This window comes from Acartia tonsa, chromosome 7 (genome assembly GCF_053477335.1).
Source record: "Acartia tonsa isolate MP-2025a chromosome 7, ASM5347733v1, whole genome shotgun sequence".
Lineage (NCBI taxonomy): Eukaryota > Metazoa > Arthropoda > Copepoda > Calanoida > Acartiidae > Acartia > Acartia tonsa.
In genome coordinates, this window is record NC_137266.1 from 5,820,373 (window position 1) to 5,838,130 (window position 17,758).

General features: G+C 30.4%; 1 protein-coding gene across 3 annotated transcripts in view; it reads left to right on the forward strand.

Moving 5' to 3' along the window:
• Nucleotides 1-17,758, forward strand: part of ktub (Tub domain-containing protein ktub) — a 67,234-nt gene that overhangs the window by 22,554 nt on the left and 26,922 nt on the right. For all 3 annotated transcript variants that reach the window (XM_080167337.1, XM_080167336.1, XM_080167335.1), the window contains exons 6-8: nucleotides 4,142-4,241; nucleotides 6,884-6,993; nucleotides 17,319-17,371. In XM_080167337.1, the coding sequence (XP_080023463.1) occupies nucleotides 4,142-4,241; nucleotides 6,884-6,993; nucleotides 17,319-17,371 (263 nt within the window). The remainder of the gene's footprint in view (nucleotides 1-4,141; nucleotides 4,242-6,883; nucleotides 6,994-17,318; nucleotides 17,372-17,758) is intronic.

Below are 17,758 nucleotides of genomic sequence, written 5' to 3' on the forward strand. Positions count from 1 at the left end.
ACTAAAAAGAATTAGGAAAGGTTTAGTAGTTATTTGTTTTAATCTCTTATGGTTACAACATTGTAAATATGTAACATTAGTTTCAACCACTTATTCGTAGATTTATTTATCCGGATATAGTCCCTTTCGTGGCAACGTCTCTTTAGGGGCGTTTCGTCATATTTTCATGGTAGCTTTTGATAGGTTAGGTTAGATGATTGCCCCTCATTGTTAGAAAATTGGCTCTGAAAACGCTAGAAATAGAAGAAAAGCTGCTCTGTAAATATGACAAAACGCCCATTAAGAGGCGTTGCCACGAAATGGACTATACAAATTTATCCTTATCTGACAATATTATTTAACGCAGCTTTTATATAACTACAGTAAGTCTATCCAACCGTTAATTCAACCGTCATATAGTTTTATTTTATTTCTAAACTTATATTTTATACAAAAAAAAAATTATATTTAAAAATTCTAAAAAATTTTTGTTAGTTGTATTGGATTGTATGTTATTGTAACACAAACATTTTGTTAAAATTAAAAGACCAATATTTGCTCGTTGGTTGATTTTAAGTAGCAGGAAGGGAGAGGACATTGCTCTTTAAATTATACTGGAACCCTAAAATGTATAAACAAGTTTGTTTTCAAACTTTGGAAACATTATATTTTGGGTGGGTTTATTAAAACTAGCATTATCCAAACTTGTCCAACAATAATTTCAATCTAAAGAAGGGGTAACTTTGATTTCAGAGTTCTACGGAGGTATTAAATTGTAAATTGTATGTTCCCCATTCTTAACTTTTGGAATGTTAGACTTAGTTAATTCTTTTTATATATTTCTTTGTTTTGTAACTAGCGGCTTGTAGCTGTAACCACTAATTTCGAACAGATTAAAAAAATTGAAGTAGAATTTTTTGGTTTGGGGGGGTTAGGGGAATCCTACCCACCAAGAAAATAGCCTAAAACCACCACAGGACCAGTAGGTATAATCCCTGAAGAGTGGAATCCAATCGGTTCAGTGGTTACTGAGATTATAAGGGACAGACGGACAGACAGACATCTTCTACTTTTATTATAGATTGTCTACAGTTTAGTAATTTTGTGTCCATTGTAAAAAGGTTTTTGTTATTAACCTCGAATTTCCTATTTCTAATTCTAAATCTAGTATTTTCTCATCTAAATATATGAAAAAAAGTATTTTTACTAGTATACACATATTTCATAGTATGTTTGTTACCAAAATTAGGATTTTTAGTGTAATTTCTAATTTATTTTAAAGAATTTTATTTGAAATAGCTGGTGATTACACACAAAGCATATGTTGAGCTTTGATAACCCCCTCCTAATCATTTTAAAATAAACTGTAAATTATATGTATTGGGGCGGGTTCTTAAGGGGGACTTAACCCTAACAGCACCTATACCTTGGATGTCCTAAATCTGTAGGACTGCCTAGTACCCAATTTAACCTCACCTAACTTAACTAAAAACAAGGATGACAACATCCATAAAAGCGAAGCTCTAAAACGGTAAGACAAACGGACATTAACACTTGTATAATGTCATAACTGAATAATCATAATATAAATGTATAAGAGTGAAAGCAAAATTGTAAGTAAATTTGTTGAAAAACTGCTTGATTCGGGATAATGTTTATGGACATACTTACATTTATAGGACTTGATTATACTTGTCCCAGGAATCAGTATACCAAAAATCAGACTAATCGGATAAGGTCACATACAAATTCGTTGTTAAAAATGTAAAAAAATCAACATGTTTAAAATGGACGTACAGACATTCTGGTAATGATTATAGAGTTGCTACGCTTTCTAACTCGTACCTAACTTCTACAGGAATCACCATGCAAAGTTTGAAATCGATAGGACAATTCTAACATGCCTAAAATAACGAAAAAAGCTATCCGTTACGGACGGACGGACGGACCGACCCTAATTATAGAAAAGCTTCGCTTTTAAAAACACTTTTATTAATCTATCGGCCCTGGAGATTGGAGATGATAACACAACATTGAATTTTTCACAATTTAATTTGCCGCCAAAATGAACTAATCACAAACTTCATTTGTCAAAAGACTTTTAACGTGAAAAGAAGACATGTGATTAAATTATTTTAGCAGCAAATTAAAAGAAATTGAAATTCAAATTTGTTTCATTTTTTCATCCTAAAATTTAAAGTAGTAAGGTTTTCTGTCTGAAACTTGTGATCTCAGAAATCACTGGTTTGATGGGATTGTTTTGGGGATGTCATTGGCTGTTTTCTTCACAAACCTTCTAGAGGCTAGGGACAAAGCAACTATTATTAACATACATTAGGAATACTAAATATGTCAAAATTCGTCAATGTGTATTATAAAGTATTAGAAACTAAACAATATCCAATTTCAAAATACTCAAATTTCCGCTCTGGACACAATACAAAGTCTATGGTTTGGAGCCCTCAAAAAACTCATTTTACCGCAATTGTGCATGAAATTAGTTTTTCTAAAAACTGTAGTAGTGGTTGTGGATTTTAAATAAAACAATGTTTTAGGACAAAATTTATGCGTGAATTAAAAATAAGTTTTAAGTGAAAATCTTTTTACGTGATATATCAAAATGAAGTTTAAAATTTTGAAGAAGCAAATATTAATCTCATTCAAAACAGAATGTAATATGTTAAGATTTTTTTTACAACATAACAAAATCAACTTCCTCTTCAATAGCTTTCACTCAGCAAAAAAAATTGTTTTCTTAACTTATAAGTTTATAAGATTTTGAAATATTTGAATGAAACACAACTTTTATTTCTTTTAAACGTAATTTTGTAAATTTTTTAAAACCTATATTAAAAAAAGATTATTTTATTTCAAAATTGCAATTTAAACTGCTTCTTGATGCAATCAAAATAAAAAAAAAATAATAAAATTTCAAGGATAGACTAAAAATATTTTTAATTATTAAAAAAGCATCACACAAGTAAGACTTTTTAACATGCTAGCGGTTACGCGCGCCCCTAAAACCTTTAGTATTGGGACTTGGGAGGGGAAAAAGTGTACCCCAACATTTGAATTTGAATTTTAGAAATAAATAAAAAACAACTTTTTTGGAGGGGAGGGGGGGGGGGTTGTCATCTTTATTAAGAGGTTGAAGACCTTTTCTTGAAACTTTATTGTAAAGAAGAACCATAACAGTTCAGCGGTTTGCGAGATCCTTTATAACAGACAAAAAATATCACTACTTTATATAATTATAGGATATATTTTACTTTTGTTGTTGAATCGTTTTGAAATTCTAAAAATCTTCACACTTTTGATCGAAAGGGGATTTTTTGATTCTAAATTAATTTCAGCATTTTTATTCCTAAGATGAATAATGTTTGCAATATTTGACCACACTAGCATTGAAAGACTTATTTCAGGTCGAGTAAATAAGAACTTTATTTTAACGATATGTGAAAAATCCATCCAACTGAAATAAGTATTTATTTGGTTAATGGATATATTATTACTTGGATCTTCCTCCAGATTTTCATGTACTCTAAAAAAAATTGTAGCTGGCTAAAAAAAAGATACCCATAAATAACCCATTTTTCCCTTATCCCCTTCCTCCTACTGGATGAAGGCACTGACCAATACATGATGTCCATGTTAGCAACCTAACTTTATGACAATTTTTCATAATATCCTCGTATATTTTATATTCATTATTAATTTATGTTAGGCTAAGTCAACCTAGGGTAAGAGCTTCCCGCAAGTGTTTAAATGAAAAAAAAATCTGTGATTTTTCATGCACTAGTTCTGTATCAGAACATCTTTATTTTCCACAGTCGAACAAAACTATTATTTCACTTTAAATATGTTTTTAAAAGCGAAGCTTTTCTATAATTAGGATCGGTCCGTACGTCCGTCCGTCCGTCCGTCCGTCCGTCCGTCCGAGATAGATAGCTTTTATTCGTTAATTTAGGCATGTTAGAATTAAATTTACTTACAATTTTGCTTCGACTCTTATACTTTTATATTCTGATAATTCAGTTTAGACACTATACAAGTGTTAATGTCCGTTTGTTCTACCGTTTCAGTGCTTCGCTTTTATGTATGTTGTCATCCTTGTTTTTTATGTATCCCCATACAGCTATTTAAAACTGTTATAACATTTCAGGTATTGGAGCTCCAACCTCTGACAGAGCCCAGTCTGGAGGTATCAACAGATCCACACAATCATTCTTTGAAAAACGTCCGTCCACCGCTCACGCCAATAGGTAAGTTCCTTGTTAAAGCAAGGTGTTTCTACATTGTCTTATTGAATTCCTCTAATGTGTTCCTACAATAATTTTCTCCCATTTATTTAAACTATCCCTATTTTCTTAATATAGCAGCTACTCTTAGTTTACCATTTTATCTATCTTTGTACATAGTTTATTAAGTGGTTGATTTGGTAACTGTTTATTTGTGTTTTAAGTAAGAGATCATGAATGACAAGTATCGTAGTAGTATGTAGTGGGCATTTAATGAAAAAGGCGTTTTTTGAGATAGGCGTTTTCTAAGATGGGCGTTTTCTGAGATGGGCGTTTTCTGAGATGGGCGTTTTTTGAGATAGGCGTTTTCTGAGATGGGCGTTTTTGAGATAGGCGTTTTTTGAGATGACCCTGAATTTTAAGTTTTTTTAGAATTGTTCTATCGATTTGAAACTTAGCATTTAGGTTTTCTATTTACGTTCTTTCAAGAATTTTTTTTTTTTGGGGGGGGGTTATCATTTATTTTAGGGGCGATTAATCAAGGTGGTGGTATCCGCCCCAAAAATATTTAGTTATTAGCCTTCCCTGGAACTATGAGAAGAAACATTGTAAAGGAGAACCATATCGGTTCAGCTGTTTTTCGGTAAAAAAACAGACGGACATAGATCCTGTTATTTTCATATAAGGATAGTAACTGAATTGTATTAGAAAGGAAAAGGATAGATTTATCATAATATTGAAAATATATTTTTCTTGAAATATGAATTCCAATTGTTCATTAAGCTATTTAAGTTGGAAAGAATTTTAATGTAGATAATAGATTTGAAATCTGCATAAAATTTTAAGGATTTTTTTTTTTAAATTAGTTTTTTATATAATTCTTTATTTAAAAGCGCAAATACAATTTAAGTTATTTAATTTTGACCAATAGGATAGGTGGATTGGAAAATACCTGAGCTCTAATGATTGAATGATGTACAAAACTTAAGCTTCTCCAATCAGAGCACAGATTGTTTTCAACCCACCAATCACAGATATCAAAATTAACTAACTTAAATTGTATTTGCGCTTTTAAATAAAGAATTATACAAAAAACGAATTTTGTAAAAAAACATCCTTAGAATTTTATGCAGATTTCAAATCTATTATATATGTACATTAAAATTCTCTTTAACTTAAATATCTTATTGTTCATGGGCAATAAATTTTATAGTTTCATAATTTGAAATTGTACAGTTTTTATCGAAAAATTTCAATTTTCACTATATCTAAATTGGTGGATTTTTAAATTCATATGAAACTATTAAAACTGTACAGTTAATTGATAATAAATGCTCCAGTTTTTCTGTATTGAATTAACTTTGCAATGCAGGATTTAAGTTCTATTTTTGGGTATCTGTCTATAGTGCTCTAACAAAATGTCACTGCGTTTGGCCTTCGTTTTCTGTCGACAATAAATTTAGATGTATAAACAGATTACTTAATGATTTCCAATTGCAAAGACCTAAAGCTTAGCAGACGAGAAATAATTTCATTAAACTTTGCTTTCTAAATTCAGCTGTTTAATGCTTTCTTCTGCTTTTTCAAAAAGAAAGGGACAATTTTTGTGAAAAATTGCCATTTCTGTCTAAACTTACATGAAGTATTTAAAACTGTCATTATCAATTTTTCACAATTAGACTCCTGACTATAAAATTATATTCATAATTATTTTTTCCGATTTACACTACTGTATTTTTAAACCTAGTTATTTGTGATTAACAAGACATTTTTCCTAATAATGTGAATACTTTCTTGCAAATCATAATTATTAAGTTTTTAGTGACACCTAGCAACAAATATAGAACTAATATATTGCAGATGTTCCCAAATTTATTTTTTGCCTGAATTTACCTTGTTTTCAATTATTTTTCCGTAAAGGGTTGAGCTTTCCATGAGATGTTGGAAAATTATCTATGTCCTTTTTTAAAACTATTGGGTTATTGTCAGTTACATGAAATCAATAGATAATTTTCAAAATATTTTTCAACAAATGAACAGTATCTAAACAATACAAAAACGAAATTAACTAGAAAAAAAAATGCAGAAATAATAAAAGGTCATGCATAGACGTCCAAAAACAGGGTTAAAGGGTGTTTACCCCTTTAGACTTTGAATCTCTTATTTTACACCCCTCAATTTTTTTTAAAATACGTTCGATTACTCCTCTTGAACGTATAGAACCCCTAATTTTACCCCAATACAAAGTAAAAAGATTGGGCGTCCTTGTGTTAACATTAGTTTACAATTTGCCTCTTGTTCTTTTACCAGCACCTGGTTGTATTTACATTTGTGAAAGATTCAGCTGACACGAAGGACCCAACCCAAAGTTGGTAGAAGGCCTTTGAAAAGAGGTGATTGTTACATATACTATTTATCGCTCTATATATATTACTTTAATCTGTCGACGTCAAGAAGGAAGTATAGGATATTTTTTGACATCAATAGAATAGGCACGTCAAAAGTGTTTACATCTATCCCTATTTTGCTAAAGCACTATAGACAGCTAATATTTACGGTGATTTTGAATCCTTGATTTTGGTTTGGAAGTAAACACTCAACAATTCTAGAAAATTTGCTGTGTGACAATATAATCACGCAACCTTAATTTAATATTTGTATTTCAGTGGAAAGTCAATGTTAGGAGATGAAGAAGTAGAAGATAATGAATCTAGTCCAATAATATCTTCCATCCTCTCACCCACAGAGGATGGACCACCCACAGTTCCCATAGGAGGTAAGCATGATCATATTCTAATAATATCTTCCATCCTCTCACCCACAGAGGATGGCCCACTCACAGTTCCCATAGGTGGTAAGCATGATCATATTCTAATAATATCTTCCATCCTCTCACCCACAGAGGATGGACCACACACAGTTCCCATAGGAGGTAAGCATGATCATATTCTAATAATATCCTCCATCCTCTCACCCACAGATGATGGACCACCACAGTTCCCATAGGAGGTAAGCATGATCATATTATAATAATATCTTCCATCCCTTCCATCCTCTCACCTACAGAGGATGGACCACCCACAGTTCCCATAGGAGGTAAGCATCATCATATTCTAATAATATCTTCCATCCTCTCACCCACAGAGGATGGACCACCCACAGTTCCCATAGTAGGTAAGCATCATCATATTATAATAATATCTTCCATCCTCTCACCCACAGAGGGTGGACCACCCTCAGTTCCCATAGGAGGTAAGCATGATCATATTCTAATAATATCTTCCATCCTCTCACCCACAGAGGATGGACCACCTACAGTTCCCATAGGAGGTAAGAATGATCATATTCAAATAATATCTTCCATTCTCTCACCAACAGAGGTTGGACCACCACAGTTCCCATAGGAGGTAAGCATGATCATATTCTAATAATATCTTCCATCCTCTCACCCACAGATGATGGACCACCACAGTTCCCATAGGAGGTAAGCATGATCATATTCTAATAATGTCTTCCATCCTCTCACCAACAGAGGATGGACCACCCATAGTTCCCATAGGAGGTAAGCATGATCATATTCTAATAATATCTTCCATCCTCTCACCCACAGAGGATGGACCACCTACAGTTCCCATAGGAGGTAAGAATGATCATATTCAAATAATATCTTCCATTCTCTCACCAACAGAGGTTGGACCACCACAGTTCCCATAGGAGGTAAGCATGATCATATTCTAATAATATCTTCCATCCTCTCACCCACAGATGATGGACCACCACAGTTCCCATAGGAGGTAAGCATGATCATATTCTAATAATGTCTTCCATCCTCTCACCCACAGAGGATGGACCACACACAGTTCCCATAGGAGGTAAGCATGATTGATCATATTCTATTTGAAATTAGAGACTAGGCACCTAGAGGCTTTTGAGGGGAAGTATGAACGACCCTCCCCCAATTTATAATTTTAGTTTTAATAATAAAAAGTAAAATAAAAGTTTTAACTAGCAATGCCCTCTTCCTTTTAAAAGTGTAATAAATCCATTAAATATGATAATTAATTTATTCCAAAAGAAGGATATAAATTAAAAAAAGAAGTAAAAAAATATATTGAAAGTTATTTCAAAGTATTAAACTATAATTTTAGTAATACATATATTTACTTTAAATCTGAAGGAAATGTAAGGATGATAGGTTAAAGAGAGAGAGAGAGAGAGAGAGAGAGAGAGAGAGAGAGAGAGAGAGAGAGAGAGAAGGGGGGGGGGAGATGATAGAGATGAAAAAATATAAAATGAGATTGCGGGAAAATGGGTGAGAGATGTTTTGGGCTGACAGAGAAATTTTGACAGAAAAACCATTTTAGTTTTAGTTCATATCTATAGCAGTATACACTATTGACTTTTTTGCCTGAACTGTGTCATAATTAATGATGTTAAAATTGTTTCACCTCTGCTTATGCAAGTTGTGACTTGAAAAGCATTAGTACTAGGATAGGTATTATTTTTTTTAAATGGATTTTTTTTTTTTATCAGGCACATCAAGAAGCTAGTTTGGGCAGGATGTAGCTATCCTTAATTTGATGTCTTTTTGGCTTAATAATTTCAATTTAAAATAATTTTTAAGTGTGTTATTTTGATTATATTTGAAATAAAAAGCTAAACAATTTTTAGAAGGTATATAAATGCCCCAAAATAAACAACATTAACAAAGTTAGAGATGAATCAACGTGATAATAACCAACTTATAAACTAAGTTTTTTCAGTAAGTATTCTTTTTTTTACTGAAGTTCACAGAAAAAGTTATTAATGGACCAATTAATGAAACAAAACTAAAAGTCAAGCATAGTAATATTAATATAATGATATCCAATTTAGATAAGTATTGAAATTAATGTTATTCAATAATTGTTGTTTAGTTTAAAAAATAATAATCAATATGCCAGAATTTTTGGTTTATGATTTAATTTGAGTAAGGGAGGAGTAGGTTGCGCTAAAAATCCGTAAATAGTAGTAGAACGGTAATATTCACTAAATATGTTTATTTCTTATTGAAAAGAACTATAGACAAAAAAAAGTTAACTAAAATTTTTATCGTTCTACTATTGATTTTAACTGAAAATTCACAACTTTTTTAGCGCAACCTACTCCTCCCTTTATGTTCTTTTTTTATAATAAAACGTATGAATTAGCATAGAGTTAATATAGGAAGTATTAGGAACTTTTAGTATGAAAATATTCATCTAGCCTAATAAATTTGTCCTATACATTCCAGTAACATTTAAATCAATAAGTGTATTAATTTCGGCCAAGTTTTAGTTAATTTGTCATTCAATTTAACTATTTCATCCCAAGCCAAAATATATGGTGTTCCTGTAGAAAAGTAATTGAATATTTTAGTGACATGGAATTTTTAAACATAATGTCAAATCTATTTAAACATCGAGAACATTAAAAAAAAAGGTTTTAAACATCCTCCCCCTGTTGATTTTTGCGTTTTGCTAAGAATTCCTATCAGTTTACAATACATCTAGCTAAACAAGGTTGATCATATTATTATAATTTTTTTTCCTTTTAAAACAACATTTTCTGCCTTTATAGTTTTACAAATTTCTTTTTTTTTATCTTTTAATATGTAAATTGAATTTATATGATTTATGCCATTTAGACTGAAGAGGGTGCCAAAGTGCCAGAGACTTTTTCACTCAGCAAATTTTCCATTTTAAGTAAAGATTACATATATTAACAAAAGTTTCATTAAGTAAACGGACACAGTTTGTTGTAGAGCAGAAACACATTAGTCCTATATTTAGATGAGCTGAAAATGGATTGCCTATTTCTTCAATAATTTCCAAATGTATACAGCAGATAACCCAATTATTGCAAACGCTATTTTCAGCTACTCCGGTCAAAATGAAAAGCGATATAATGTATAAACGATTTATACATTTTACATTCAAAATTTTAATTTTTTAAATTTTGATTTTTTTGGGGAAGTTTGAAGCTTTTTTAGCTAGTAGCAATTATTGAGATAGGACGCGGATGCTAAGTACACTTTCAGAAAAGTCAGTACATCTATATTTCATAATCAACTTTGTACAGCAGATATAAAACATTTCTTCCCCATAGCGATGCAGACCTATATATAGACAGATAGTAAGACATCGAGAAATTTGGTATCACCAATAAAACACCCCAATATTTCTTGGTTCATCTATCATTCTATATTTTTGTTCAGAACTCATAAATGTGTAATTTATCAACATAAAGTTGACGTTGTAAAAGGTTAAATCAGGGAAGATGATGGAAATTGTCCCCAAAGTTTTATAAACGTGGGATATTTTTTAGAAGGTACAAACTAGCATATTTCATACTTTTTACCAATAATTTGATCCGCCGCCGTTTACCCGCCGACCGCCGACTGCGGCGGCTGGCAGCTGCCAAGTACAGCTGCGGCCGCTGAAATTTATATTTTGATATTTGAAATATAAAATTTACAAAAAGATTAACATTTTCTGCAAAAAAATTTTATTCTAGCTTCAAAAATAAAAAAATTACAGCCGTTTAGTAAAAAAGGACCTAAAAACAAAGGTTGTCAAATAAAAGGGTGAAGGAAGCGAAAATTGACCTTGACTTACTTAAGGTCGGAAATTCATCATAACACAGGGGACTTACACTAAAAATTTTAGCCCTCTAGCTCTAATAGGAACTGAGATAACATGGGGGGGGGGCGTTGAACGCCCCCCCCCCCCCCCCGACTGATTAAGGTGTGGCAAGGGGCCCGACTGTAAGGGGTTAAGATCCTTGGATTCAATTGAACTGTCATAAAAAGGGTGATTCATTTTCTAAAATATGGTAAAAAAGTATTTTCAAAAAACTGAAAAAAAATCCAATAAATTGGATCATGGAAAGAAAACGAAGTTTCCGGTTTCGTCGTTTTTTCACAGTAGACTTTCTCATACTTCTAGCCCCTGCGGGGGGCTCTAGCCCTGCGGGGCATATTTTCTAACCCTGCGGGGCAATCATTAACATTTACTTAACCTAACCTAACCTAAAATAACCCTTCAAAAGCTACTGTGAAAATACGATGAAACCGGAAACTTCGTTTTCTTTCAATGATCCAATAAATTTAATAGTCTGTAAGTTTTTTTTTAATAAACCTTCTGACAATATTTAATTATTTATATACTAAAGTAATAGGATGTTCATATGTCTTTCTGTCAGTCTGTTCATACCGAAGGATCTTCCTTACCTGAGTCAATATGTTTCTACTTTACAATGTAACATCTCAAAGGTCTTGGGAAGTTCTTAAACTATTTTGGGGAGGGTACCTCCACCCTCCTAAGAGAAATGGTCTGTAGAAAAAATTATGTAATATGTTATAGAATGAAAATAGGTATAAATACTTTTATATTATTTTTTCTTTACTTATTCCTTATAAAATATGATAATAATAGAAAAATAAAAAATGTTTTTTTTATGTAAGATGCAAAAATACTAAGATTATCTTAATTGACAGCTGTGTATAGCTAACTCTTGTAGACTACAATCAAACCCTTTGTTTTAGTCTAAGATACACAAATAAGAGATAAACAGAACATATAAATTTTAGAATTCTTGTTATTACATTGACAGTTTTTGTATACAAAATGTACGATAAAGTAATGGCCTAGACAGACATAAAAGCCTTTTTATGCAATGCTGTTGCTTCTCTTAAATTGTATTTTTGCCCTCGTTTTACTCACTAATTGATAGTACTGCGAGTGTAAATATGAATGTCAAAAAAGTGTATAAGAAGATTGAGAACTAAAACCTTAGTTTAGTTTAATTTATGTTTGGCCTGTACAATGACATGATGTTAGTTTGATAAAGTAGTCTTGGGTTAAAATGGATCAATAGCTTTTAATCATGATTATTTATAGTGGTGTAACTTTTACAGGTTTCAATAAATCAAAGTTTAATGTCACCTAAACCTTGTTAAGAATTTAGACCAACTCTCACAAACACACTTGTATAAGGACAAATCTATGGAAAATTCATCCTTGTGGATTCTATTATTTTATACCATAAAATATAGACAGATTTTAACTTTATATTCATTTTAGATAATGGAGTTTGCAAAATTTATCATTTTAAACTTTTAGCTAAATTTTTGTATCAATATTAGCAAAATTTGAATAATAAAATTGGCAATCTTTAAAATTGTACTGATTTATTTTTCCTTTTAAAAATGTTTTGATTGATTTCCAAATTTCTTACCTAGCGCATTTTATTTTAGGATTTTCTTTATTTACACATTGATATCTTGTACCTTGGCGCTAAAGGTTTAAACATTGTTTTACAGCATCTTTTTAACCATGATATAAAGCTGCATCCCAAGCTTTAAGTCAAGTCTTTTGCCATATAGATTGGGTGGTTGACATGAACCTTTGCATACTAGTCAAAGCATGTCATCATGTTATAGCCTTCCTGAAAATTTACATGGTCCTACTATACACATCACAATAACATCACACACATCCATAACCCCTCACAGGAACCACTACCACCAAACACACACACACACACATCTAAGTACTTTAGTGAAAATGATACTTTTCCTGTATTTGTATTTCTTTTGTCAAGTCAACAATTGAGGATATTTCTCATCTCAAAGCAAAGAAAAGTAAAACAAGGAAATATTTTTTTCATAGGAGCTAGGTACTTTATCATAATAAACTATAGTAGTAATAAAAAACCTAATAAACTTCCAATACATATTATGTTTATGAAAGTGTATTTTTATTATATTATGGTATAAAATTCATTCACCTATTTATGCCTTATAAAGGTACTATTATTATTTTGAATTATTATGAAGTTTCTGCTGACATATGACAGATGAGCCTAGTTCTTCATCAATTATAATTAGAAATAAAATAGTTGGATAACTCTTTCCAGATGCATTACGACTCTTTGTCAATTGCGAAATATAGTAAAGAGTGACTGCACTTCAAAATAAACTAAAAGAATGAAAACAACAAAGCTATTCTCTTTAGCTTAATTTTCTACAGTTACAGCAACTTTTAAGCCTGTCAGACTCTACTAATGAGCTGTAATTTTGTTATAAATGTAAGACTTTATAAAACTAAAAGATGAACAACACAAAAGTCTTAATTAGAAAATAATAAAAATAAAATCCTCTATATTTTGTTTTCTTATTTTCTTTCTCTCTCACATTGTCCTGTTTTCCTTAACGTGTTTTATTTCTTTAAAATGAAAATAAATCTTCATTAATTTTAATATCGGATGTATAGAAATATATAAAAAAGTTTTTTTGAAAGATATTGCAAAAAAACTGTAGTAAGTTAAACTTTTTCTTTGAGATCTCCAGGATTGTAGGCATTACTAAGAAAAATAAAAAAAATAATGTTTTGTTTTAATCTAAAAAGACTCCATTCCTCCTTTAGAATAAATACATTTTAAATCATTAGATAACAAAACAAAATAAGACCTGAGGTATACTTTTTAGTAAATTCTAATAACAATAAATTTAATTAATGATTATGATTACTACTTTCAATTACTCTGTGTAGTTTTTAAATCATGATAACATATCCTTCCTATATTGATATCAAATTGTAAAAAAAATATTTTAAACATATTTTTTTTTTCTTTATTTCCGAATCTCTTTGTAAGTGATCAAATATTTATTTGGACATGAAACTGCTATAAAACCAGGGAGGAAAGGGACAGTGGATCGTTAATTATACTAAATCCTTTTTTGAACACGATCTATTAACCGTTGGCTTAAGGATTTTGTGAACGCTTATTAATTATTGATGTGTATCTCCTGTTTACCTTCATTCTGACTTTCTATTTTAAATCTAAATCAAATCCCAATTCATTTTTAAAAAATTTAACCCATGTATGCCTTTTTACTTGAAGAAAAATTTTCTCTACAGAAATTGTCCTCTCCCTCTACCTCTGCTTCCCCCCTAACTAATACTTAGCTTTATTTATCTGTTTTGCGATTTTATGTGATGGTTCAAGTCATAATATTAATGCCATTTTTGCAAAAAAAAACAAAAAAAAATATATATAACATATGATATAAAGATAATATATTTAATACATATCTGCCACTTGGGTATACAAACTATAGATAAGATTATTATTTTAATGAATAATTAACCTTAATAGTGGCGTCGGCCCATGCCTCTAGAGGTTCTTTCCCCATACCCACAAGATGTTATGTTGGGTACCCATTACCTTCATATTTATTGGGTTCAAAATAATGTATTTTGGAGGGGAGGAGGGTATTTCTCTGGGGAGTCCCAATATCCCAGAAAATTGAATAAAACCATGGTACAGCAATAAAATACATATATTAACAGAAAATTAGAGCCCAATCAGTTTAGCAGTTCCCAAGATCTAAAGCTTCAGACAAACATACAGTAACAGATCTATAGTATAGATGTATATATAGATAACTACCTCCCTTTCTTTCTCAATGACCTTATTTGTCTGCTACCAAATTATTTCCTGCTTCTTAGCTGTGTTAATACACACCACACCATTGGTGATTTCCAATGACCCAATTGAAAGACGGCATAAGGATAGTGCGATGGGGAGATACAGTTATTTAACCCTTTCCCTCTCTAGTGTATAACTCTAATCATACAGTTATCATTCTATTGTATGGCTATACGTTTGTCACACTCTTACTATATGGCACTTTAATGTTCTTTAAAAAAAACCTTAATAGATGTTTTTTCCTGTTCTACTTATGGGCAGTTTTGTCCTTGTATAGCTATGTAGATGTTTAATGAAACATGTATATTTTTCTTTATTTATAAGATTCTGTATCTCAACGTGTTATCCTGAGTGCAAATATGATTTAATAATGCAAAATATACACTGTCAGGTTGTTTCTTAGTTTCTGCATGCCATCACAACTGCAATTGACACAATAGCAATTTGATTATGAAATTTAAGCAAAATTGAATTGACAGTTATAGCTTTTGTAATCTATAATACAAAGTAGAACAATGTCTGTCTGTCTGTTTGTACCATAGGAACTCGCTAACCACTGAACTGATCAGGTTCTTCTTAATAAATTGACATATTCTTCAAGATCCTTTAGTAATTAGATTAAAACACTAGAGGGAGAAAGGGTTAAATAACTGTATCTCCCCATCGCAACCGTCTTGTGCAACCTTTCTATTGGGTCATTGAAAATTAACCAATGGTGTCACTTATGAAGCAGAGGAAAGAGGTCTTTGAAAAATGAAGGGAGGTAGTTGTCTGTATATACATCTATACTATAGATCTGTTCTTGAGTATACTAATTCAAATGGCTTGCTTATGTGTGAAGGTTAATACTCACCCCCCAGAAATTTGTACCCTGTAGTTCTTAGTTTATACTAATAGGACATAAATCAAAGTAATATATTAGCACTGTAACACTAAGGTTGAAAAATAAGTTTAGGAACTATCTTGTTTGTGTATAGGCACAAAACAATATTTTGGGTGCTGCCATTTCTACAACTAGCAAAGATATAGTTGCTGTGAATTTAACATAATTATATCAGGTCACGAATCTTAAATTCACATATTTTTAAAATCATTTTGTTATAGTTTTTAAAAAAAGCTATTGATCTATCATAACCCAAGGCTACTTCATTAATCTTTGTATAGGCTAAATTTATAAAGTTAAAAGCCCAGGTTTTCATTCTCAATCGTCCAATAAGAAAAAAACACAAATCAGTGCAGAATACAAACTTCTATTTTAAAAAGTTGATTATAAACTCATCCCATTTAGTCTTTATAAAGCTTCTTTGACTATTTATGACTGGCTATCTGTAGATTTCCTTTCAAAAATATTATGAAAGGAATTTTACTTTTTTTTATATTTAAAACTTTAAAAGGAAAATAAGCTAAATTGTGTAGTTATGAATTAGTATTCAAAATGAAACAAAATATAGAAAAGACTCTTTGTTTTTTATTGAAGAGTAAAAAATATTCCTAATAATATGTTTGTTTGATTACAGTGAAATAACTGATCATAAAATACAGTAAAAACATGAAAAGTTATATTTAAATTTGTATGTTCCTTATTATTATGATACATTAAAAATTAAATTCGTACATATTCTTTTATAATTTGCGAAAGAGAAAAGTAATTACATATTTACAGTTTGATAAATCAAGTTCTCTCCTTTACAAGAGCTTATAAATATTTTTATAGACTATGTCAGGTTGTCTAATTGAATTAATAGTTTGAAACCAAAATTAACTCTAGAGAAGAAGGTAATATTAAACTACAAAGTTTTAAATACAGGTTCTCTAATAAGTTGAGTTCAAAATTTGAGTACTTATATTGAATATTGTTAGTTAGTTTAAACTATCAGTTAACAATAATTGGAATGTACAAAAGTTATATTTTATTTATCATCATTGGGATGTACGGTAATCTTCCATAGATCCCTGATGAACGCCCTTTCCAAATTAAGAAAGATCGCCTCTGTCTATGTAAATATAATATGAAATGGTATGATTGAATTTCGATATTGAAATCGACATATTTTAACACAAATGTAATATATATATTTCTTCTGAAGATATTCCATTTCTTTCTAAAATATATACTCTCTTTCTTTTTTGAAATTATAATGGCTGCGCCCTAAGTCTTTCCATTTTATTTTTAAAATTGATTTAGTCAGATATTTTAAGGCTTTAAATCGTCAAACAAATATATTTTAGGGGTTTTATATTGTTGGCTCACAAAAAAGTATATTACAATTTATTAAAGGAAAGCTCTCTAATGATTTAGAAAAAGATGATACACTACAATTTTTTAAAACCTGCTAAAGTACATAAAATAATAATTTTAAAGCTGCACTTTTACAAATGAAATAAATTGTTTTGAATTTAATTTTTATACAAATTTATACTTTTCAACTTTTTTCTCATAACAAAATTAATTATTTTTTGAAGAATATAAACTAAAATTTAATATATATCTATCTATCTGTCTAACTAACTAACTATCTATCTATCTATCTATCTTGCTATCTAATCTATCTAACTATCATTATCTAATCTATCTATCTATCTATCTAGGTGACGAGGTGGGTCAGGAAAACAACAAAAGATCTCAAAATGAAGAGGAAGAGGTAATAAAGATTATATTAAGATCTCACAAACAGCTTCTTATCACATGATACATGATTTCTCCTCTTTATAGGGATGGGCCATTTGATCTAAAATTCATTCTTTTGGTTTATTGGGCTTGAAGTACTAGAATCAACACATTTTAAAATTATATCGCTTCAAGCAGACTAAACAAAATTGTTAAAATCTTACTTACTTTTGTATTACAATCAATGATTTATATTTTATATTAAATGTGTTTAACCATGCTAAAGTTAAATAAATGTTTTGTTATGTTATAGATAAATTTGAAACAAGGACCCAAAACTTAAATTAATACCTAGTCTTTTTCTTCATATTATTTCATATTGTAACCCTTATTTCTTGAGCTTTTTTCTCTGGATGTTGGC